This window comes from Chiloscyllium punctatum, chromosome 9 (genome assembly GCF_047496795.1).
Source record: "Chiloscyllium punctatum isolate Juve2018m chromosome 9, sChiPun1.3, whole genome shotgun sequence".
Classification (NCBI taxonomy): Eukaryota; Metazoa; Chordata; class Chondrichthyes; order Orectolobiformes; family Hemiscylliidae; genus Chiloscyllium; species Chiloscyllium punctatum.
Genome location: NC_092747.1, coordinates 69,962,823 through 69,986,791, shown reverse-complemented (window position 1 = coordinate 69,986,791; position 23,969 = coordinate 69,962,823). Strand labels below are relative to the sequence as shown.

General features: G+C 40.3%; 1 protein-coding gene across 9 annotated transcripts in view; it reads left to right on the top strand.

Moving 5' to 3' along the window:
- The window catches only part of grm5b (glutamate receptor, metabotropic 5b), a 573,540-nt gene that overhangs the window by 524,312 nt on the left and 25,259 nt on the right, over window positions 1-23,969 (top strand). For 8 of the 9 annotated variants that reach the window (XM_072577762.1, XM_072577758.1, XM_072577763.1 and 5 more), the window contains exon 8: window positions 12,548-13,487. In XM_072577762.1, coding sequence (XP_072433863.1) covers window positions 12,548-13,487 — 940 coding nt within the window. Of the gene's footprint in view, window positions 1-12,547; window positions 13,488-17,290; window positions 17,456-23,969 lie in introns of all 9 variants that reach the window. The other variant, XM_072577767.1, reaches the window with a different exon arrangement.

Sequence of the window (23,969 nt, the reverse complement as noted above, 5' to 3'; positions counted from 1 at the left end):
CAGATAAATAAAGTTGAAACAATATATGACCATACAAGTTAGGCTACTCAGCCCCCCTACTCTGCTGATGATCATGGATGATCTGATTACTCCACATTCTTGCCTACTCTATTAACCCTTGCTTATCAAGAATCCATTGAACTTGACAATGGAGGAGAGCAGCGAGTTACTAACCTTAAGTATTGTAGAAACTTTTAAAAAGTAGGCAGTAATATAAACCAAAACACTGGGGGCATATACATAGACATATTATCAATCAAACTGGTTAGATTTGTAACCAAGTACCAGATGCAAAACCAGTGTCTAAGCCAAATAATTGTTCATGCTTTTTAATTTTACAGGATACCAAATACATAGCACATTGGAACTCGATCAAATTTAACATGTTAGTGTACACACAGATTAATGAAAATTAGTACACACATTAGTGCTTCAGCATGATATTTTCTTGTTAAATATAAATTAGAAATATATATTTAGCTAAAAATCAAATGGAGCTTTAAAATCTCCTTGTGCTCAATCATTTGATATGATAAATTGAAATCAGACAACTGTAACTGAACTTGAACTTGAGCAAAATCCAAATGCACGCAATTATGCTCCCGTTATCCAGCTTTAAAGCAAAGTGAAAGTGTGGATCACTGCCAAGCCTACTGCCAACTCGGGTTTGCCAAAAGGTCATCAGTCGGAAATATTAACTCGATTTCTTTCTCCACAAATCTGCTGAGAATTTTCAGCTTTTGTTTTGCTATTATTTCAGTTGTCAGCATCTGTAGTATGTTCCATTTGGAGTTGTCGTGAGTACAGTTCCAAATCACAAAGCAGTCAATTAATTGGAACTTAGAGTGGCCAAAAAGACAGGATGCATTGCGACTTTTGAATTTATGAACAGGCTCGTACTTTGTTTTATGTAGTTTCTCTCCTAGATAAATACTTCTGTCCGAACCACATTTGGTAATAATGCCACTCCAGTAATGTGTGAAATATGCCGACTAAAAGAAGAGCAAAATGCAATAGATCCAGAAAAAGAACCCAGGAATTGGGATGTGTGATTAATCCACAGCTATTACTTATGATATATACAGACAACAATTTCCTGCCGCCAACTAATCTCCATGATCTTATTATGTAGATGGCAATAAATATGTTATTCTCAGGTTGCAAGGGCTGAGCAGGAGCTGAAATGTGTGCAAGCCTTTCCTATACTACTTAAAACATCCTACAACTGTTAATGGGAAGTACATTCTGGTCAGAGGTAAAATTGGAACTGTTTCTGGAAGACAGGCTGAGCAGGAAAATGGATGAATTAAGGCATAACAGCAGAAGAGTATTCAGCATGATTTGTTAATGCACAATAGCTTGAGAGAGGAGCTCAGATGAGAAGAAGAGATGAATATATGCACAGGGAAACAGGGGGTTCTCCTAATGTAAACTTTATGAAGCAATAGGACCAGATAGCTATGTATTCTATAGCAGGGGTCAATCTATGAGAACCTGGATGCACAGCCAAAAGACATTTTAATGACACAGCACAACAAGGCAAGATCAGTTAATGTATCTCTCAATACCATGTGCCAAAAACTTCCTCACTCATGTCAGATGCTACTTAGTGCAGCATATCCTGATTATTCACCTAAAACAATCTTTATTAATCAGGATTCATATCAAAAAATTCATAGCTTCACTCCAATTTTACACAATTAGTGCTGCAATGAATCTCAGCTTGTGTATGCAGATATAACACCCAAATGCATTGCAGCACCCCAATAGTCATAGAGATATACAGTGCGGAAGCAGACTCTTTGGACCAACTCATTCATGCCAACCAGATATCCTAAACTAATCTAGTCTCATTTGCCAGCATTTGGCCCACATCGCTCTAAACCTTCCCTATTCTTATACATATCCAGATGCCTTTTAAATATTGTAATTGTACCAGCCTCCACCACTTTCTCTGACAGCTCATTGTCTACATGCAGCACCCTCTGCATGAAAACGTTGCCGCTCAGATCTCTTTTAAATTTTTCCCCACTCACCCTAAACCTATGCCCTTTAGATCTGGACTCCCCCACTCCAGGGAAATGACCTTGACTATTTATTCTATCCACACCCCTCATAATTTTATAAATCTCTATAAGGTCACCCTTCAACCTCCGAAGCTCCAGGGAAAATAGACTCAGTCTATTTAGCCTCTCCCTACAGCTCAAACTCTCCAACCCTGGCAACGTCCTTGTAAATCTTTTCTGAGCCCTTTCAAGTTTCACAACATCCTTCCTATAGCAGGGAGACCAGAATTAAATGCAGTACTCCAAAAGTGGCCTAACCAATGTCCTGTATAGCCACAACATGCCCACCCAATGCTTGTTCTCAGTGCACTGACCAATGAAGGCAAACATACCAAACACCTTATTATCCTATCCACCTGCAATTCCATTTTCAAGGAACTATGAACCTGCAATCCAAACTCTCTTTGTTCAGCAACACTTCTCAGGACCTTACCATTAAGTGTAAAAGTCCTGCCCTGATTTGCCTTTCCAAAATGCAGCACCTCACATTTATCTAAATTAAACTTCATCTGCCATTCCTCACCTCATTGGCCTATCAGATCACGATCTCATTGTACTCTGAGGTAACCTTCTTCAAAGTTGAACACTTCCCCACCTTTTGCAAGAAAGACTGGTAGATTACTGAATGTAGCAGAAACTAACTGATAGGGATGGGTGCAGGTGCTTGTCCTTAATTTGATGGAAGAAATTGTGTTCACCATCAGTGAAGTGCTGACCACGGAAACTGGGGCTAGAGGTGTTATTGAAACCAGTGAAGATAGTAATATCCTCATGACTGATCCTTATTCTCATGACCCACTCCCCCTAATCCTACAATCCGCTAACCTTTAAACTGCGTATGAGTTAAGCATTCACCTCTTGTATTGCCCACACATTCTACCCTTTTGCCTTCTTGCTGTCAGATACCCCAGAACTCTAACTTGATCAGGCAGTGAGGGGAGGTCCAAATGCAAAAAGGTAATGATGATGAAAAAGCAACACCATTGGCTGGATCATTGGGCCTGCTTACAGGACCAAATGACTCTACCAAGCCGAGATGGGAGAATGGCAGAATCAAAGTGGGACCATAGTGGTGATTTTACTGGCTATGGCCAAATAAGTATCCACCAATAGGATCACAGCCCATTAAGGAATAGCAGCATCTTCAAAGGGCACTGCTTGTCACTGGCCACTCGGGTGTTTTCCTTTCTTCCTGGTGGTGGATACTGAATAAGGATTCGTACACCTTGTGTCTCTCACTGTGTCTCTCACCTGCGCACACACAAAACATGGGTGCTGGGGAAAAATAAGCACCACCGCAGTTAGGCGGTTGTGTGGGGGTTAATAAAAAAAAGAAGAAAAAAATAGCAGCATCTTCAGCAAAGTCAGAAGGCCCACAGCTGTGAAGCTCCAGCACTGCCACTGATAGAGGTGCATGCTGCTGAGGTGCACCGAGAAGGTGCAAACATTTGCATATTCAAATGCCATTGAAGCACTGGCAGAAAAAGTAGTTATGTCGAAGGTCAGGCAGGCCACCACCAAAAGCAGCATCATGGGGGTGGTAATTCCCACCAGAGGGCCCCTTTTGTGAGTATAGAGCCTCAGGAAAGGAAGTACAGGGAAGCTGCTGCAAGGCCACCTTGATGAAACAGATAAGACATACCATCTGGCAGAGGATTGATCCCATGAAGATACAGGTAGGGTTGTACTCAAACTTGATGTTTAGCAAGCTGCCTTGCTTAGTATCTCAACATATGGAGGTTGCACCCCCAAATTATATCATGTTTGGTGCCAACAACTAAGTCAGTGTCTGCGTGTGAAAATGTGAGTGAGGATACAAAAAGTGACAGGGGGTGAAATTGGCACCCTTTTAACCAGAGACCCAGAGACCCGGGTTCAATTCCCGCCTCAGGCGACTGACTGTGTGGAGTTTGCACATTCTCCCCGTGTCTGCGTGGGTTTCCTCCGGGTGCTCCGGTTTCCTCCCACAGTCCAAAGATGTGCAGGGCAGGTGAATTGGCCATGCTAAATTGCCCGTAGTGTTAGATGAAGGGGTAAATGTGGGGATATGGGTGGGTTGCACTTCAGCGGGTCGGTGTGGACTTGTTGGGCCGAAGGGCCTGTTTCCACACTGTAAGTAATCTAATCTAATCTCAGCTTCCATTACAACACAACAGGAGCTATGCTATTGAAAATACATTCTGTTCTCTGGCAAACTTAGTTTGCTTTTATAATGGCAGCTATTGTTAAAAAGGGCCTTGAACATTTTCATGCAGTCCAGTGAAATCTCCTCTAATAGTTTACCAAAAATGCTGAGGCTTTGCCTTGCGGGAATAGCTGTGTCTTATTGGACCCCAAAAATCCATTTTTCTTTCTGAAGATGCCAGCACTTATCCTCCCACTACCACTCCACCAACACATTTGCTGAAGCCTGTTAACCAACTAGCCCAGCTGCAGTACCAAGGTGGTAGGTCAGGTCTAATTTTCGATGCTCAAGACCATAACTCCTCAAAGTCATCCTGCAAAACCATCTGCAGTCTCCTTCATTTAAAATTAGCAACCTTCCGCCAGCCATGATGCACAAGGGACAAAGACTTGATACCCATATTCAACAGGACGAATGTTATCTGCAAGATACCCTCAAAGACTGTGAAAAACACCACATAGGAGAAACAGGAAGAAAACTGACCATATGAGTGCACAAACATCAGCTCGCCACTGCCAGACATGACCAGCACACTCTTATTTCCAGTCGTACAGGCAATGAAGGACACAAATTCAACTGAGATGATGTAACCATCCAAGCACGGGCAAAATAAAAACATGCCAGAGAATTCCTTGCACTCCAACCGGAATTCAATCAATAGACACTTTGTATTGGACCCCGTATACAAGCCAATCAGATACCAAACCAGAAGTGCCTACAGACAGAAACATATAAATATCAGGCAGGACTGACCACCAACACCTTTTCAAAGACACACTGATGATGTCACATGGCGAGGAAACAAAACATTCGCAGAAAAGCACACTGGCTTGGCGAACGACTCCATGACTTCATGATGCAATTGCTCAATTCTGCCTTGGAGCTCCAGCTCAAATAAAGGGAGGATAGGCTCTAAGGTGATCGTAGTGATCAGCTGATATTTTATATGCCATGTGACATGGTTTGCTTCATAAATTAGGTTTGGAACACTGTGCGGGCTTTTATTTTTGCGTTGTCATCAATGGATAATGTGATTATCTGTGAGAGAGGATGATACAATTTGTGATGGTTAGTGAAAGATGAATTGAGTGTGCTCTTACAGGTATTATGATCAAATGAGGTGTTCAAACACAGTCTGTGTTGTTGACTCTTCACTGTTTGTTGCCTTTCTTCTTCTCCTTAGGTGCTCACTAACCAGTGTGTTTATGATGCACTTATTCTGTGGCTTTCACAACATCGCTGTTATCTTGACACTTGTGATTATTGCAGGTCTCCTCCAGAAGGATTCAAGTAATCACTCAGTCTCATTTTATGTGGACTGTATGTATACAACAGAAGCTGCATTGCTTATATGTGTGAATTGTGCACCGGAGGCATGATCTATAATCTCAATGAATAATGCTTCTCATCCAATTGTCAGCATTTAGTTTTGTCATGGTTGCTTAAACTCATATGGCCTCTTTGGTTGCTGTAGGATGAGGATGTCACGCTGCTGCCTGGATATTGGCTATTCACCTGCATTATATGCTTTGCATGGTTATACATCAGTCAGGTTTTGAGGAAGTGCACTTGCAATGCATTTGTGTTTATACATGGCATGTACAAAGCAATGTGTGCATTGTCAATCACAGGCTGCACTAATGGGAAGCATAGATTACTGGTAAAACTGTAATCCTTACTCTATCTGCAACCTCCTGGAAAGGGAAAGAATGAAATATATTCAGCTCACTTGGAATACAGAGCATCAGTGTTGACCTGTCTGCAATACTGGACAGCAAACTGGTCAGTGTTGGAAATAGTGCCTGCTGTAGCTTCAAGGAAATCATGCATGAAAGTACATGGCCACATGTCTGTTGTGCACATGAAAGCAAGGCCAACTCTCCAGTGTAGTACTGAAGGAGCACTGAACTGTCAGAGGTGCTGTCTGTTTGAAGACCCATTAAACTGAGGTCCCATTGGCATGCTTACAGTGATATAAAGGATCCCATAGTACTATTTCAGTAAAGAGCAGGGGGTTGACTCTGGTGTCCTGGCATTCAATCAATGTCACAAATTTAGATTAGTTGGTTATTATCACATTGTTGACCATATTCATACATGTTGACTCAAACTGTTAGCCTGTAATTCCAACAGAACCAAAGCTGAAGATGCAAAACACCACTGTGGGTAAGGTGCTGGAAAAGATTATGAGATTGGATTTATAATCATCTAGAAAGGAATAAGTTGATTAGGGGTAGTCAATACGGTTTTGTGAAGGGTAGGTTGTGCCTCACAAACCTTACTGAGTTCTTTGAGAAAATGACCAAACAGAAGAATGAGAGTAAAGCGGTTGATGTGGTGTATATGGATTTCAGTGAGGCATTTGATAAAGTTACCCACGGTAGGCTATTACACAAAATACGGAGGTATTGAATTGAGGGTGCTTTAGCAGTTTGGATCAGAAATTGGCTACCTGAAAGAAGACAGAGGGTGGTGGTTGATGGAAAATATTCATCCTGGAGCTCAGTTACTAGTGGTGTGCCGCATGGATCTGTTTTGAGTACACTCCTGTTTGTCATTGTAATAAATGAACTGGATGAGGGCGTAGAAGGGTGGATTAGTAAATTTGCGAATGACACGAAGGTTGGTGGAGATTTGGATAGTGCTGATAGTGTGGGTTACAGAGGGACATAGATAAGCTGCAGAGCTGGGCTGAGAGGTGGCAAATGGAGTATAATGCAGAAGAGTGTGAGATGATTCACTGTGGAAGGAGTAACAGGAATACAGAGCACTGGGCTAATCGTAAGATCCTTGGAAGTGTAGATGAACAGACAGATCTCAGTGTGCAAGTACATAGATCCCTGAAGGTTGCCACATAGTTTGGTGGAGTTGTTAAGAAGGCATATGGTGTGTTAGCTTTTATTAGTAGAGGGATTCAGTTTCAAAACCATGAGGTCATGCTGCAACTGTACAAAACTCTGGTGTGGCCACACGTAAGAGAACATTACAGCGAGTACAGACCGTTCGGCCCTCGATGTTACACCAACTTGTGAAACCAATCTGAAGCCCATTTAGCCTACACTATTCCACTTTCACCCTATGGCTAGACAATAATCATTTAAATGCCCTTAAAATTGGTGAGTCTACAACTGTTGCAGGCAGGCTGTTTCATGCCCCTACTACTGAGTAAAGAAACTACCTCTGACATTTGCCCTATCTATCACCCCTCAATTGGACAAAAACTGACCCATCTAAAGTACTCAAACTATAGTATTCCCAGCCAATATTTGGAAAGTTAATGTCCCCCAAAACAACTACCCTATAACTCTCTCACTCCTATTGAGAATCATCTTTGCTGTCCTTTCTTTACATCTCTAGAACTATTTGGAGGCCTATAGAAAGCTCCCAACAGAGTGACCTCTCATTTCCTGTTTCTTATCTCAGTAGATGAGTCCTCAAAAGTCCTTTCTGCCATCGTAATATTATCTTTGAGTAACAATGCTACAACACCTTCCCTATTCTTACTAAAACATCTAAATCCCGGAACCTGCAGCAACCATTCCTGTCCCTGCTCTATTCTCCGAAATGGTCACAACATCAAAGTCCCAGGTACCAACCCATGCTGCAACTTTACCCACCTTATTCCAGATGCTCCTGGCGTTGAAGGAGACACATTTCAAACCAACTTCTTGCTTGCTGGTGCCTTCTTGTGACCTTATTTCTGACCTCACTGCTCTCAACTTCCAGTAACCTGGAACTATGATTTGGGTTCCCATCCCCTTGCTGAATTAGTTTAAATCCTCCTGAAGAGCATTAGCAAATTTCCTCCCAGGACATTGGTACCCCTCTGGTTCAGATGAAGACCATCCTGTTTGTAGAGGTCCAACCTACCCCAGAAAGAGCCCCAATTATCCAGGCATCCAAAACCCTCCCTCCTGCACCATCCATGTAGCCACGCATTCAACTCCTCTCTCTCCCTATTCCTTGCCTCACAAACATGTGGCATGGCAACAAACCAGAGATAGCAACTGTTTGCTCTAGGTCTAAGCTTCCACCTTAGCTCCCTGAATTTCTGCCTTAAATCCCCATCTCTCTTCCACCCTATGTTATTGGTGCCAATGTGAACCACAACTTAGGGCTGCTCCCCCTCCCTTCAAGGATTCCGAAAACACGATCAGAGACTTCACGGACTCTGATACCTGGGAGGCAACACATCAACTGTGAGTCTATCCCGTTCCCACAGAATTTCCTATCTGTCCCCCTAACGACAGAGTCCGCACTGATTACTGCTCTGCTCCTCATCCCCCTTCCCTTCTTTGCAACCTGTGACAGACTCTGTGCCAGAGACCTGTGCCCCATTGCTTACCCCTGGTAAGTCATCCCCCTTAACAGAATCCAAAACAGTATACTTGTTATTGAGGGGAACAGCCACAGGAGATCCCTGCACTGCCTGCCGGTTCCCTTTCCATTCCCTGATGGTAACCCATCTACCTTCTTCTAGTACCTGTTCTATGTTCTGTGTTCAATTTTTCCTGCATGTTATTATTATGAGAATTTTGAAATGCCTTTAAAGAAATGCTTTGGGAAATCTGCCAGATTGCACTTAATTTGTCTGAGTGCTTGTTTCTTGATTTTAGATCAAAAACCAACATTTAAGCTGGCTTAATGGTTACTTGGTTTAAAATCGAGATTATGAAACTAAATGCTTGCTTATATAAGCCATACTTACTATACTGAAAAACTAAGTTTAAGCACTGGTCATTACGTCAGGCTTTTAAAATTCAAACCACTCAAGTGACTAAATTGTATTTTTCTTCTCTAGGAGAAATAATGGTCAAAGTGCAGTAAAGATATAGAGCTGGGTCTGTCAGGGAGATATTCCAAATTTAATCTGCAACTGTTCTATATTTTTAGCATAACATCAATTATTTTAACTCACTTGTTTGTTGTATTTGCTTCATCTGCAAAAAGAAAATCTATAATGTTACAGAAACGTATTGAATTACCTAGCCACTTCCGTTGAATCTATTTCTTGTTTATGATATCATGCAGTGCTAGCTGATTTATTTAATTTACAAACTGCTTCTGAGCATAGTAAATATAAGCAAATTATTGAAACACATGTCATTATACTCTTGGGATGAACTGTGGTAAATGGCAATTCTATAAAGTTTCAAATTTCAATTTCCCATGAATATTAATTTCTGACAAATAACAGGAGAAATCAGGAAATTGGAAACACGTCATGATGCTCATTTGAAGAGCCAGTGAAAACATGATGGGCCGAGTGATCTCTTTTTACACTGAAACACGTCTGTGATTCTGTTAAAGTTCTCATTTACAATAATAGATGTCGGTCGAAGGAGCATTGTATTTGTGTAGGAACTGACAATGCTTTCCCATAATTACTGACATGATTGCGTAAGTCTGGTGGCTAATATTCATATCCCACTTTCACTTGAATCAAATGTGCATGTACTTGTTAAATGTATTTGTTCAATATTCTTTAAAGTCAGATTGAGCAAACACTTGGTGGGACAAGTTTTGGTCTAATTTATTATGCTATTTTGTAAGCAATGGAACAGATAAACGAACAATTAGAAACTCATGTCCAACAACAACAACAATCTCCTCATTCTTTCCCTCAGCCCCCATTTTAACAGTTCCACTGTTTGTGATGATGCCTTCAGCAGCAAAGATTCTAAGCTCTAAAGGTTCCTGCATAATATCAAACACCTCTCATTCTCTGTGTTATCTTTTAAGCCACTCCGTAAAATCTGCCACTCTTGACCAAGCTTTTGCATATCTACCATATTATCTCCTTCCCGGGTTCAGTGTCAACTTTGATTTACAAAATATTTAAGAACCATTGTGGGATTGCTGACTGTGTTGAAGATACACAGTCGTTTACTTTCTTGTTGTACAGTTAAATTGGTAGCATTTCTCTTTTGGAACTAATACACACATAGTGGAAATAATATGTTTTCACAACCGGGGTGTTAATTTTATGGTTTTCATGATCATAATTATCTAATATATGCAGTCAATAATTTAGAGTATCTCAGCCATAGTACCTGTGTGCAATATGATCCCTTTAGCCCTGTGAACTATATCTGTTGCGTTCTTGAAACATTCAATGTTTTAGCCTCAACTGGCTTCTGCAGAGAACTCCAGAGGCCCACCATTGTCTGATTTTGCTATAAGGATTCTTAAAGACTGGCAAATGTCAATAGGGTGCATGTGACCAATGCCCACTCAGCATGCCTTGAAGTATTTTTAAGTTCACAACTTAAGTAATTTCGTTTTTTAAAGATTTTTAAAAATCTCATTTGTGTTCCCCATCTTGGAAAGCTGAGGCTTGGCTGGAAACAGGATTGAGCTGTAGCAGTAGTTAATTGGGCTACTGTGGAGTTGCGGAGGCATTTCTGTTGCTCCAGCTCCACACAGACAATTCAAGAAAAACTATTATTTTAGTAATGGCCACCACTATTTGTGAGCTTTTAACTCCACTCTCCAATGCACTGCAGAATTAATGCTTGTAGGCTTCTTCTGAGCCCCTGGCACCTTCCTCCAACATAGGATGACTCAGTTCCCCAGGATAATTTCTGAGTCCTGCCTTCAATTCTTGACTGCTACTAATGCCTAGAATTTATTTCTGGATTTGTTCTAACTGCACAGAACCATCCAACTATTTTGATTCTTCATTGAGTCCGCTAAACAGAATCTGGACAGTTCAGCTGCCTTCCCAGCAGCACAGCTCAACTACACCACTCCTAAGATGGAGTGAGTCCACCCCTTTCTCTCTCCCTTGCATATTCACTGACTTTCAGCCTCTGACTGTCAACTTTGATCTCCATTTCAGAGACCCTTGAACTGTCTGGAATGACCTTGTGAAAACCGTAATGACCCATTTCTTACGACCAAACAGAATTGAATGTTATCACCTAACAACTCTTGGAACTATGTGTGCTTTGAATATTACATTTCACAGAAAACTTAACTTGTCCAGTAGAAAAGAAATATATTTTTGTAGAAGGTGTCGTCAGAAATTCTGAAAGCAGTCATTTAGGCCTTCATGTAAACTTGCAAGTGGGTAATCGGCATTTCTGTATAACAGGCTCAATGAAGTTCCAATCCCGAGCAAAATACCTTTTGAAATGCTATGAAATGCCATTGATATCTCATTTAAAGATTATTCCTTTGTTGGGATTTCATTTGTTAGTATTCAGTCTATTTGCCATGGGCAAAAAGGTGTCTCAAGGTCTCACCAATGTGTTAATGCAAATGGATGACTGCTCTGTATAACATCTCTGCTCTGTTTGTAGAATGACAGTGATCTCCCAGTTGCTTGCCATTTTCATAAATCACTTTGTTCTCATGCATAATGTAAGCTCAAGAAACAACAGTTAGGAAGAAGGGTCACTGAATTTTCTCCACAAAAGCTGCCAGACAGCTGAGATTTTTTTCAGTAATTCCTATTTTTGCTCAAAATAACAACATCCCATTTTCCACTTGAATACTTTACAGCCTCGACGTCTCAGTGTTGAATTCAATAACTTTAGAAACTGGTCACATTGTATCTGTTATCCATTTTTCTTTCTTTTACTGCCACCCACATAAGCTTTGAGCGAGTGAACACTATGACAGGAAGTGCAAAGCTTGAAGTTGCAGGTAGGGCTACTTCATGAGTTGGGTACATGTCCTTGATCAAGCAGTATCCTTGCAGCTGCATTACAGTGATAGTTACCAGTAGAACTGAGGTGCAACATTGAAGTGGAGAAGTGTCCTGGAAATGATTTGGAGATTTTCCATCAGGATTCTTAGCATCTGTCACATATCAAAGCTTTGTGCAAGCTTTATTGTTAGACTGCAATTTTAATCTTAGATTAGAATTTCTAATAAATTTGAAAATCTGAACAATATATCAAAGTGTTATCACATTGTATAGGAGAAGTTAGAAATCGTTCAGGGTAATGAGATAAGTATGCAATAATTTCTGTAGAACTGGTCTTACAAAGCAGGACAAACTCTTTTTTTCCTTACTGGAATGGAAGACTTGACAACAAGAAAAGCAGAGTCCTTGTTTAGCTATGAGTATTGAAATGGATGGACTGACTCCTCTAATTGTTAATAATAAATCATTGTTTTTCTGTTTCTTTGGAGTATGACAGAAATCAATTGAAGGTTGTCCAACGACTCTACACTGAAATATTATAAGTGTGAAGATTCACCATATTTTTCTCCATAGGTTGTTTCAGTTTTGACAATGTCTATGTACAATATTATGTCATAAGAATGTATTTTCTTTCTGTTGCAGATTGTGAAAGGATTCCTGTGAAGTACCTCAGATGGGGAGATCCTGAGCCAATTGCTGCAGTTGTCTTTGCCTGCCTTGGACTTCTTGCCACCATGTTTGTAATGTTTATATTTATGGTGTACCGGGATACTCCTGTGGTCAAGTCATCCAGCCGGGAACTTTGCTACATCATTCTAGTGGGAATCTTTCTCGGCTACCTGTGTACCTTCTCTCTCATTGCCAAACCCCAAAAGATTTACTGTTATCTACAGAGAATTGGAATTGGTCTTTCCCCTGCAATGAGCTACTCTGCACTGGTGACAAAAACCAATCGGATTGCTCGGATCCTTGCTGGGAGCAAGAAAAAAATCTGCACTAAGAAACCCAGATTTATGAGTGCTTGTGCCCAGCTCGTAATTGCCTCAATGCTGATATGTATTCAGTTAGGAATAATTGTTTCCCTGTTTATAATGGAACCACCAGAGGTCATCCATGATTATCCAACTATCCGAGATGTCAAGCTGATATGTAATACCACCAACATAGCTGTGGTTGCCCCTCTTGGATATAATGGCCTATTGATTTTAAGTTGCACCTTCTATGCTTTTAAAACTCGAAATGTCCCTGCCAATTTCAATGAAGCCAAGTACATTGCATTTACCATGTACACCACCTGTATCATATGGCTTGCCTTTGTACCCATCTACTTTGGAAGCAACTACAAGATCATTACCATGTGTTTCTCTGTTAGTCTAAGTGCTACAGTAGCACTGGGCTGTATGTTTGTTCCAAAAGTATACATCATCCTGGCTAAACCGGAAAGGAATGTGCGCAGTGCATTTACCACATCCACTGTTGTCCGAATGCATGTTGGTGATGGGAAGTCATCTTCTGCCGCTAGCCGCTCCAGCAGTTTGGTAAACTTATGGAAAAGGAGAGGATCATCTGGAGAGACTCTAAGGTAAGAACGAGAAGAGTATAAAATTGAAATAATGCGAACAGCATCAAAACATCCTCAACAATATTCATGAGACATTTATGGATTATGCTGTATATTCCATCTCATTTTGTTCTGATTGTATGTCTGTTGATAGATGGAAATGGGCATACAGGCAATAAAAATATTTCTAATTCGTTGACATTGATGCAAGACTATGCTTTGGGATATTTGCATACAAATGTTTATTATACCAGTCTGAACTTCTGTTCTCCACTGTTGTAATGGAGACGGTAACCTATTTATTTGGGATTAGATTACATGTCTACTATATTATAAAATAGATTGTGAAATTTGCTATAACTATTTTATGCAAAACAGTATCTGGGGAAAAGATTTAATCTGTACCAATTTCATCACATAACATATTTTCCATCATGGAACAACTAGCTGAGTTATATTTGCCTGATGATCAAAATAAATTTTAAACTACTGGACCTTAATGGAATCAAATCACCACAGGAAGGAGGGACAGAAGGTGGCCATTCAGTCCATCAAGTCTGGTGCAAACTTCAATGAGATCATGGTTGATCTGATAATTCTCAATTCTGATTTCCTGTCTTTTCCTATAACTCTTAATTCTCTTACTGATTAAAAATCTGCCTATCTCAGACTTGAAGATAAATAATGATCTAATCTCTACAGCCCTCTGCCAAAGAATTCCACAGATTTACAACTGTCTGAAAGAAGAAATTCATCCTCATCTCTGTCTTAAATCAGAGCTCTGTGTGATGGACTGCAATCTGATAGAGCAACCAGGTAGCTTTGAAATGTTATTGTTGAATACCCAATGACTGGCTAGCTGGTTTGTCGAATCTCGGGAACACGAGCCACTCACTGGTTCGAGGCGACTCTTTCCATTTGCGTCCAGATAAGGTTACAAACGATTGTTCTAACAGTTGGAAGTTCCCAACTGCAGGAAATTAATCTCTGAGGTTAGACTTACTTAAATTATGCCATTCATAGTACGCTTTGGGATAGATTTCTTTCCTCACTCTACAGTAGTTCAGCATTGTGATTCGCCTTTAAGATACAAGCTCCCTGCTTTTCCTTTCTCCTGATGTAATGGACAAGAAGACAGGCAAATTTGGTAATGGATCAACAGCTGATCCACAACAATGATGTTACGACCCTGTGGGGAAAGTTAACATTTACCTTTTTGAGTGCCAACACCTTGACTACTAGTAAGCTTTCCCAAGCAGTTGCACAGTTGTGTGGTATTATGAAAAAAATCTGTGTATACCATATCAGGCAAAAAGAAATAGAGAGCCTAATTTAATGTTGTGATGGTGATCTTGCCCATCAACTATAGAACTATTGGAATCCCATCTTGCCTCCAGAATTAAGCGTCCATCAGCCATTTAACTGACCCACATTGAACACTTCTAGGATTTAGTAACTAGCAGAGAATTCAGCCAGAATGGGCAATATGAACAAGGGTAAGCTCTTGCTAGGCTTCCCAGACCTGATGAAGGGCTTTTGCCCGAAACGTCGATTTCAAAACTACTTGGATGCTGCCTGAAATGCTGTGCTCTTCCAGCACCACTAATCCAGAATCTGGTTTCCAGTATCTGCAGTCATTGTTTTTACCTTCCCAGACCTGTGGCAACTCACCACCCTCCACTGGTTGAACACCAATTAGTGGCCTTATGGGAAAGCTGTCCAACAGCTTTGTCACCCCAACATAATACAGGCAGAGGCAGTGGGTTCTTCACCCTGTGCGTTCCTGCCCAATTAAATACTTCGACCCTGCTCCAAACACACTTTCAAGGGCAGGAAGCATATTAAACAGGACAACTTATGTGTTTATTTTTCGGTGACTTTCTTTAGAAACTTTGTTTCAATATGTATTATACACGCAACTGACAAAGAAAAATGTCAACAATCTCATTTGTAAGCCTCTTGTAATTCAAAGTGTGTTTTGAAAGGTGAGCTGCTGAGGTGATATCTGAATTGTCACTGCTATACTTACAGTTCTAGTACTTTTTCAAAGTTGTCTTACAGGGACTAATTAACTCAGGAAAGGTCAGAGCTTACCTTTGCTAAGATTACAAAAAATGACACGCTATTGATATGTACATTGATTTAATCACTTTAAAAAAATCTAATAGCTGACCACATCTTTTCTTTGTTATGTTGGTGATATTAACAAGGGCATGTTGGGGTACTGGAATCGCCAAGGCCAAATGGGATGAGGGTACTGTATTACTTCACTGAAGGATACCAGAGAACCATTTGGCTTTTCCAGTAGTCTGAGAACTTTCATGGTGCTAGACCACAAATTCGTAGATTTCTTCAATTCATCTTCACATTTTGACAAAGTAGGATTTGAATTCAAAACCTCTAAGTAGCTAACTAAGTATCATAACTATTCATCAACAACCAACTCAGCTAATATTTTGATTTGACTTTTATTGGCAAGTCTTTCCAAAAAGTAATATGTTCCTGGAGGTCTTGCAATGCCTGTTACTAATTACTGTGGTTATTCCACTCTGGGTTTTCTAGTCTCCATTAATTATCTCAGGATAATTCACCAGAAACTATGATGAGTAAGCACAAATCCCTTTTCCAGCTCAGCAACTCCTACCCACTGGGGTGACAGTTTATACATCTCAGTTGGAAAAACTAGCTGCTGAAGTTTATACATCTCAATTGGAAAAACTAGCTGATGAACTAGCACAGGTATTTAAATTTGTACATGAGTATTGGCATCACTGGCTAAGAAAGAATTTATTGGCCTTGAATTGAATGGTTTGCTAGGCCACCTCAGAGGGCATTTCAGAGTCAACCATATTGCGATGGGTGCAGAGTCAGACTAAGTAAAAATAGCAGATTTACTTCCCTACAGGAATCGGATGAGTCTCAATGAGAATCAACATGACTAACTTATAATTCCAGATATTTTTAACTTGAATTCAAATTTCATCAACTGTCATTGGGATTTGAGCCGAAGTCCCCAGAACATTAGCCTGAGATACTCGATTACTGGTTCAGTGACATTATCATTATGTCACTGCTTCCCCCTAGTTAACACTGGAATGGAGGGTATAGGTTTGCTCGCTGAGCTGTAGGTTTGATATCCAGACGTTTCATTACCTGGATAGGTAACATCATCAGTGGCGACCTCCAAGTGAAGCGAAGCTGTTGTCTCCTGCTTTCTCTTTATATCTTTCTCCTGGATGGGGTTCCTGGGGTTTGTGGTGATGTCATTTCCTGTTCATTTTCTGATGGGTTGATAGATGGCATCTAGATCTATGTGCTTGTTTATGGCATTGTGGTTGAAGTGCCAGGCCTCTAGGAATTCTCTGGCATGTCTTTGCTTAGCCTGTCCCAGGATAGATGTGTTGTCCCAGTCGAAATGGTGTTTTTTTTTTCATCCATGAGTAGGGCTATGAGGGAGACGGGGTCGTGTCTTTTTTAGCTAGCTGGTGTTCGTGTATCCTGGTGGCTAACTTTCTTCCTGTTTGTCCTATGTAGTGTTTGTGGCAGTCCTTGCATGGAATTTTGTAGATGACGTTGGTTTTGTCCATGGGATGTACTGGGTCTTTTAAGTTTGTTAGTTTTTGTTTGAGAGTGTTGGTGGGTTTGTGTGCTACTAGGATTCTGAGGGGTCTCAGTAGTCTGGCTGTCATTTCTGAAACTTCTTTGATATATGGTAAGGTGGTTAGGGTTTCTGGCTGTGTTTTGTCTGCTTGTTGTGGTTTGTTATTGAGGAGTCTGCACACTGTGTTTTTTGAGTATCCATTCTTCTTGAATACGTCATATAGGACCTACACCCTAAACCTCAACCTGAGCTACAAACCTTCACAAACCTTGCGAAAACCTGTGGGCGCAACATGCTACAACTGGCCCGAAGATGGGAAAGGAATGCCATCCGAGAGAGTTCCACCAGCGAACAACTGTACTTCCTGCATGAATGTTTAAGAAAACAGGTACTGCCAAAATGTCTCCAATATAAACCGCTGATAAAAACACCTCAAGCCAGAACCTGTACGATGTATTCAAGACATATAGGACTGCCACAAACACTACGTAGGACAAACAGGAAGAAAGTTAGCCAAGGGTATAATTTTAAATTGAAGGACAGGAGGTTTAGAGGGGATTTGAGGAAGACATTTCACTCATTGGTATTAGAAGTCTGAAATGTGCTGGAAGGTAATTGGGGTGGAAAACATGACAACTTTTAAAAAGAATATGGACAAGCACATCAATATTATAATATTCAAACTTATGGTCAATATGCAGGAAAGTGACACTAATGTAAATTTAGAGTATCTTCAGTTGATGCAGACATGATTGGGTCAAAATGCCTTTTCTGTAATGTATGAATCCATGAAACATCAGTAGTCTAATTTTAACCTGATGCCTGAAAGACTAAAATGAGCACAAAACCACACTGATCTCAGAAGCATGAGGCTTTGGTGAGACTAACTCTTTGGCTTTACTGCACTCTTTCAGTCAAAATTGCTGAGAAGTTGTAGTGTTGGAGTAGAGTGGTTGACAGGAGTTTGTGGTCAGCAAAGTATGGTTTCCAATATTTAGGTGAAATATATAAAAGAATTCAGGGCCTGTTATGATTTGGCTTCTCTTTCCAATGTATTCACCTGATATGAAAGCTACAAAGCTGCTTACTTAGGGTGCCAGTCATCATTGCAGCTTGCACACTATAATAGCACTGATCCCTGATCTGTTTATCCAACAAAGGGGCCATTCAATTTTTGCAAAACAATTCTCATCAGAAAAGCAGGTTAATGTCGAAGTCAAATGTACAATTTGACTTAGAGGCAGGTAAACTTCACAGGATGTTTTCTTCTGATTATTTTTGTGATTACCTGAAGGTAGTTTCTCTCTAAACTTAACTGCATCCTTCTGATTTTCTCCTCACAATAAGAAAGCGTATTGCTGCTGCTGACTAAACTCAGTATCTGTTTCAGTTATTGACATTTCTCTTATATCACCTTGCTACTAGTTTCCTATATTGTTGATTGACAGATGGTTAACCAACAAGACAGAAACACAATGAATGTGAGCCACTATTACTAACAAATAGAACAAAATGAATTTTCTAATGTTTCTAAAGCCACAGCGATAACTTCAGTCGAATAAATTGCAATGTCATGTTTGGTGTAAAGATCATTCTATATTATGCTTTATTATAATTGGGAGATGCAAGTTGAATATTTATTAAGTGATGAAATTATTACAAATGAGAAAGGTAGATTCATAGTGCTTCAACTCGAACCTCAAAATAGATTACTGCTCCAGTTTAATACTTCTATTTCCTCAGCCAATCTTATTGAGTTTGCTCATTCAGTATCAATCAAAGTGAATTATAGGCAGTTCTGTGTTGCTAAATGCCAAGTGCTGAGAGTTAGGGTGGGATTAATGCAAATTTAGGATCCTTCTAGATGCTGGATAAATTAATTCTGTCCAGATGGTTCAAAGTCAAACTGAAAGCATGTGACTCCAATTTGCTGCACATTCAGGTAACTCAATTATGTATAAAACAGCTCCATAATTTGTGAAATAAGATTGCATAATTCCAGTCTCCACTGTCATGCTAAACTTGATTTGAAATAGTTATAAAGTATTGCCATGAAACCATGTCTTGCGTGGAAAATCCTACATTCTTATCCATATATTACATACTGCCTTAAGACAGATAAAAATGTAAAATCACAGAAAATAGCATCTAGAGTAAGCAATTCAACCCTTCAATCACAGCTGATCATCCAAGTCAGTACTCTGTTCTCGCTTTCTTCCAATATCCTAATGATCCATTTAGTCCAACGAAATATATCTAATTACTTTTTTGAATCAGTGTTTCATCTTTCTGTTGCAGAGAATTCTCAGGCTCACCATTCTCTGGGTGAATGAAATTCTCATCAACTCAGTCCTAAATGACCTACCCCATTTCCTTCGACTGTGATCCCTGTTACTGGACTCCCTGGGCTCCACATCTTTCCTGTGTTTACGATATCTAGTCCTGTTAAAACTTTATATGTTTCTATGAGATTCCTGCTCATTCTTCTAAACTCCAGTGAATGCATTCTTGACTGATCCTTGACTGATCTTTTCATTCGTCAGTCATGTCACCCCAAGAGTGAGTCTGGTAAACATTTTTTGCACTCTCTCTATAGTCAGAACATCTTTCCTCAGGTAAAGAGACCAAAGCTGCACATAATACTCACAGTTTAGTCTCACCAAGGCCCTGCATGGTTGCAACAAGATTCCTAACATTTGGCTTACGCAGGAGAAACATGAATCCTTTCATAAGAAAGAGATATTGAGGTGGTTTCCAGATGTCTTCCTCAATTTTTATCCTCATATCTTCTCCTAATTGGGCTACAAAACAAGGTGAAAGAGCTATGCCTTTCCTTTATGTACATTAGAGAGGAACGCATTGAGTTCAAAGCCAATCCTATTGACTCAGTAGCAGGGCTAATTCTATTGAGTCAATTGCTATTTATTCAAAGCACAAGTACCCTGCTAGATGTCATATTTTAGTCTTTCACTCAGTGTGGAATGGGGGTTGGATTCTGCTCCTCCTTGAGTTAGACTGGAAGAATTCTATCACCAAGCCAAAGGAACAGTGTTTTCATAATGCATAGACAGTTAAACTCTGTCTATGTTAAATTCAAACTAAATTGAATTTGTTGCCTGGCTACTGAATGTCTAATAATATACAATGCATGACTTCCAATCTAAACTTTTTGAACAATAGTGCATATGGCACCAACAGCTAGTACTATGCAAGTCCCTGATCTGAAGTTATGGGACCTGGCAGTTATTGAAAATCAACTAACAGACAATACAGCACAATTTCAGTGACTGCACTCCTCAGTCAGAATGTATAACTGAAACTCCTTAACTTAGCAGAATCAAATTAGCTACTAATAAATTTAAGCATCACAGGCCCTTGGGATGAGACTCTAAGCATCCGGCACTGATAACTGGATGTGTCCTTCATTTAAAATTAAATAAAACTTGCAGCAATTGACAGACTAAATCATAGATTTTATCTGCTTTTAATTAATTTAAATGTTTCCAGGGAATTTTCTCAGCTGCCAATATCTGCTTTTTTCTCACCTTTGCCGACTATTAAATGTCCTATACAAAATTCATATGATTTATGATTGTAACACTAGTTTATTTCCTAGCTGTTTAAATTCAATTAATGTCAATCTTAAGACATTTATTTCAAATGCAATTACTGTCAAAGTAGCCTTCCAGTCTCTTACTTCCCCTATAGCACTCAGACTATTGAGTTGTCAACATATTGGCTTGACTGTTCTATATAAAGTTTTCATTGCATCATTCATGCTATTATGACATTTTCAAACTTAATCAATAGTTTTAATGTCAAGTGAGTTCACAGCTACAGGTATAAAGATCTAGATCAAATCTAAACTAGCAAGATTGTCCCAGTACTAGGGCTGCCTCTTAGCAATAGAAGACTGTCAGTTCAACTCAAGTCATAGCAACATTGAACTAAAGTGCAGGATTAAGCCATTCAGCCCTTCCAGACTGTGCCATCTGTCGGTGATATCAAGGTCAGGTTCTGATCTGAAGGGAGCACACAGCAGTGTGAAGTTTCTTTGCAGCACCATTACAGATAACACTATTGGAAGAGCACTCAGAAATTTCTTTCAATGTTTTAAACGTGGCTTTTTTTTCTGTATTATAGAGAAAAGTTTGCTAATCTGGGAGCCAAGCCTATGTGTGTGGAGTTTTATCTAAACAGATCTAGAACCTTAAACAGAAGCAGTGAGGAGGCCATTAGAAGTTCAGGAATCTTTTTGCCATCAAAGCAGGCTTTGCCATGACACTTTGGCCAAGATTGATTTCACCAATGTTCGAGTATGGGGGATGTTATGTTCAATGAGGAATGGCACACAGCTACCCAGCCACCAATGAGCAAGTTTTCCAAATTGAGTTCCAATCAGGTAGTTAAGAGCTACCTGCTGAGCTTCTTGGCAAATCACAACTCTCAGGGCTGAATCCAAACATAGAAACAAGGTCTCTGGTGGGCACTTCTGGGTCATCACTGGAGGTTTAATGTTCAGGGAGCTAACAGCAAGAAGGTAGGTCTTTTTCTTCTGAGTGCTGTGAGATAGGAGTCATGCAGAGAGAACGATCGGGTGTTCAAAGCAGGATGGCTTTTAATGGGGATATGCCCTCAATTGGAATAAATGGAAGTACCCACTATCCAGCAGGCAGGTCACCCTGATTTCACAGTCCAGAAATCAGCAATTTGCTCGCCTCCTGAGAAGACAGGTGACCTGGTTGGTAACGAGTTGATTGCTAATTCACCATTTAAAGGCAATAATTGCTGCTGAGTTGAGAAGGACCTGAATGTGCAGAGGGAACCTTGGAGACGGAGTATGCAGAGTCCACCAATACTGTTAATGCTTTTTGAGAAAGCTGGGCACTGCAAAGGACAGAGTGCGTTATCTCCCCTTCCAACTCCATTTTGATTTAGCCACCTCCCTTTCTCACTTTTGGTGGTCTGCATTGCCCTTGTTGTGCAATGCACATAAATTAATGAATTGGAAACACAGGTCATAGAGTCACAGAGTTATACAGCATGGAAACAATCCTTTCAGTCCAACTCATCCATGCCAACCAGATATCCTAAATAAATCCAGTCCCATTTGCCAGCATTTGGCCCATAGCCCTTTATACCCTTCCTACTCATAGACCTAATCAGATGCCTTTTAAATGGCAGCACATTTCATACACGTATCATCCTCTGCGTGAAAAAGTTGCCTTTTAGGTCCCTTTTAAATCTTTCCCCTCTCACTCTAAAGCTATGCTTTCTTGTTTGGGCTTCCTCACCCCGGGGAGAAAACCTTGTCTATTTACCCTATCCATGTCCTTCAAGTTTTATAAACCTTTATACGGTCACCCCTCAGCCTGCAAAACACCAGGGAAAACAGCCCTAGCCTATTCAGCCTCTCCCTATAGCTCAAACCCCCTAACCCTGGCACCATCCTTGTAAGTATTTTCTGAACCCCTTCAAGTTTCACAACATCCGATTTTACTGGTGACAGATAAAAAATGAAAAGCACACAGGTGATTTGATGGTAGGAGGAAAGCTCTTCAGTTATGAGTAAAAGTACTTCTGGTTATTAAAAAGGTTACTGAATGAACCTTCTTGCTCAGCACTTAAGTGCTGAAGTGGTGAGAAGGAGATGAGTATCTCTGCTAGGCCACTTTTACAATTATTACCTTCTCACCACCTCCAAGGAGTGAAAATTGGTACCTTTCAATTCTGGGATGACAATAATAGTTCTCTTTTGTATTTTCTGAATATTTATACAGTAAAGGTTGGTAAGATGAAATATCAAAGGAAGGATTTCTAGTTGACCAGGACAGTGGCAGGGAACAGTATGACAACTGTATGTTGATCTCTGTGACTTCAGCAACAATAGGAAGAAATCCTGGAAAGGCCACCTTCTACATAGTTTTACCCCAGGACAGGAGGAAGATGCCCGCTTTTAAAATTAGGAAGTGTACTTGGAAGGAGCCATGAATATGAGCAGGAGACCTGGCAGATTGGTTAGAGCTGATGGAAGGATATATTTCAGGACTAACTTGATAAATACATAAGGGAGAATGAAATATAGCAATTGAGAGCAGAGTGAGTGGGAGGTGTGTTACGTAGACTGGGGGAGGCATAGGCATTGAATGATTCTGTGAGGTAGGTTCTAAGTAATTCCACTGTCGGACCCTTAACTATCCAATAAAACAAAACTCTGAAGTATCAATGGTTTTCAAATTGTGATTTTTTTTTCTGAAATGAATTAAAATTATGGAAAGAGTTTCATGCTCCCCCAGTTGCTGAAAGATACAGATAAAGACCCTGTCACTGCATAGAAACATAGAACATTGCAGCACATTACAGTCCCTTCGGCCCTTGATGTTGCTCCAACCTGTGAAAATAATCTGAAGCCCATCTAACTTATACCGTTTCATTATTATCCATATTTACGTCCAATGCCCATTTAAATGCCCTTAATATTAGCGAGTCTGCTACTGTTGCAGGCAGACCATTCCACACCCTTATTACTCTCTGAGTGAAGAAACAACCCCTAATATTTGTCCTAAATCTATCATACCTCAATTTAAAGCTATGTCCCCTTGTGTTAGCCTTCACCATCCAAGGAAAAAGGCTCTCACTGTCCACCCTATGTAACTCGCTGATTATTAGATTACTTACAGTGTGGAAACAGGCCCTTCGGCCCAACAAGTCCACACCACCCCGCCGAAGCGCAATCCACCCATACCCCTACATTTACCCCTTACCTAACACTACGGGCAATTTAGCATGGCCAATTCACCTGACCTGCACATCTTTGGACTGTGGGAGGAAACCGGAGCACCGGAGGAAACCCACGCAGACACGGGGAGAATGTGCAAACTCCACACAGTCAGTCGCCTGAG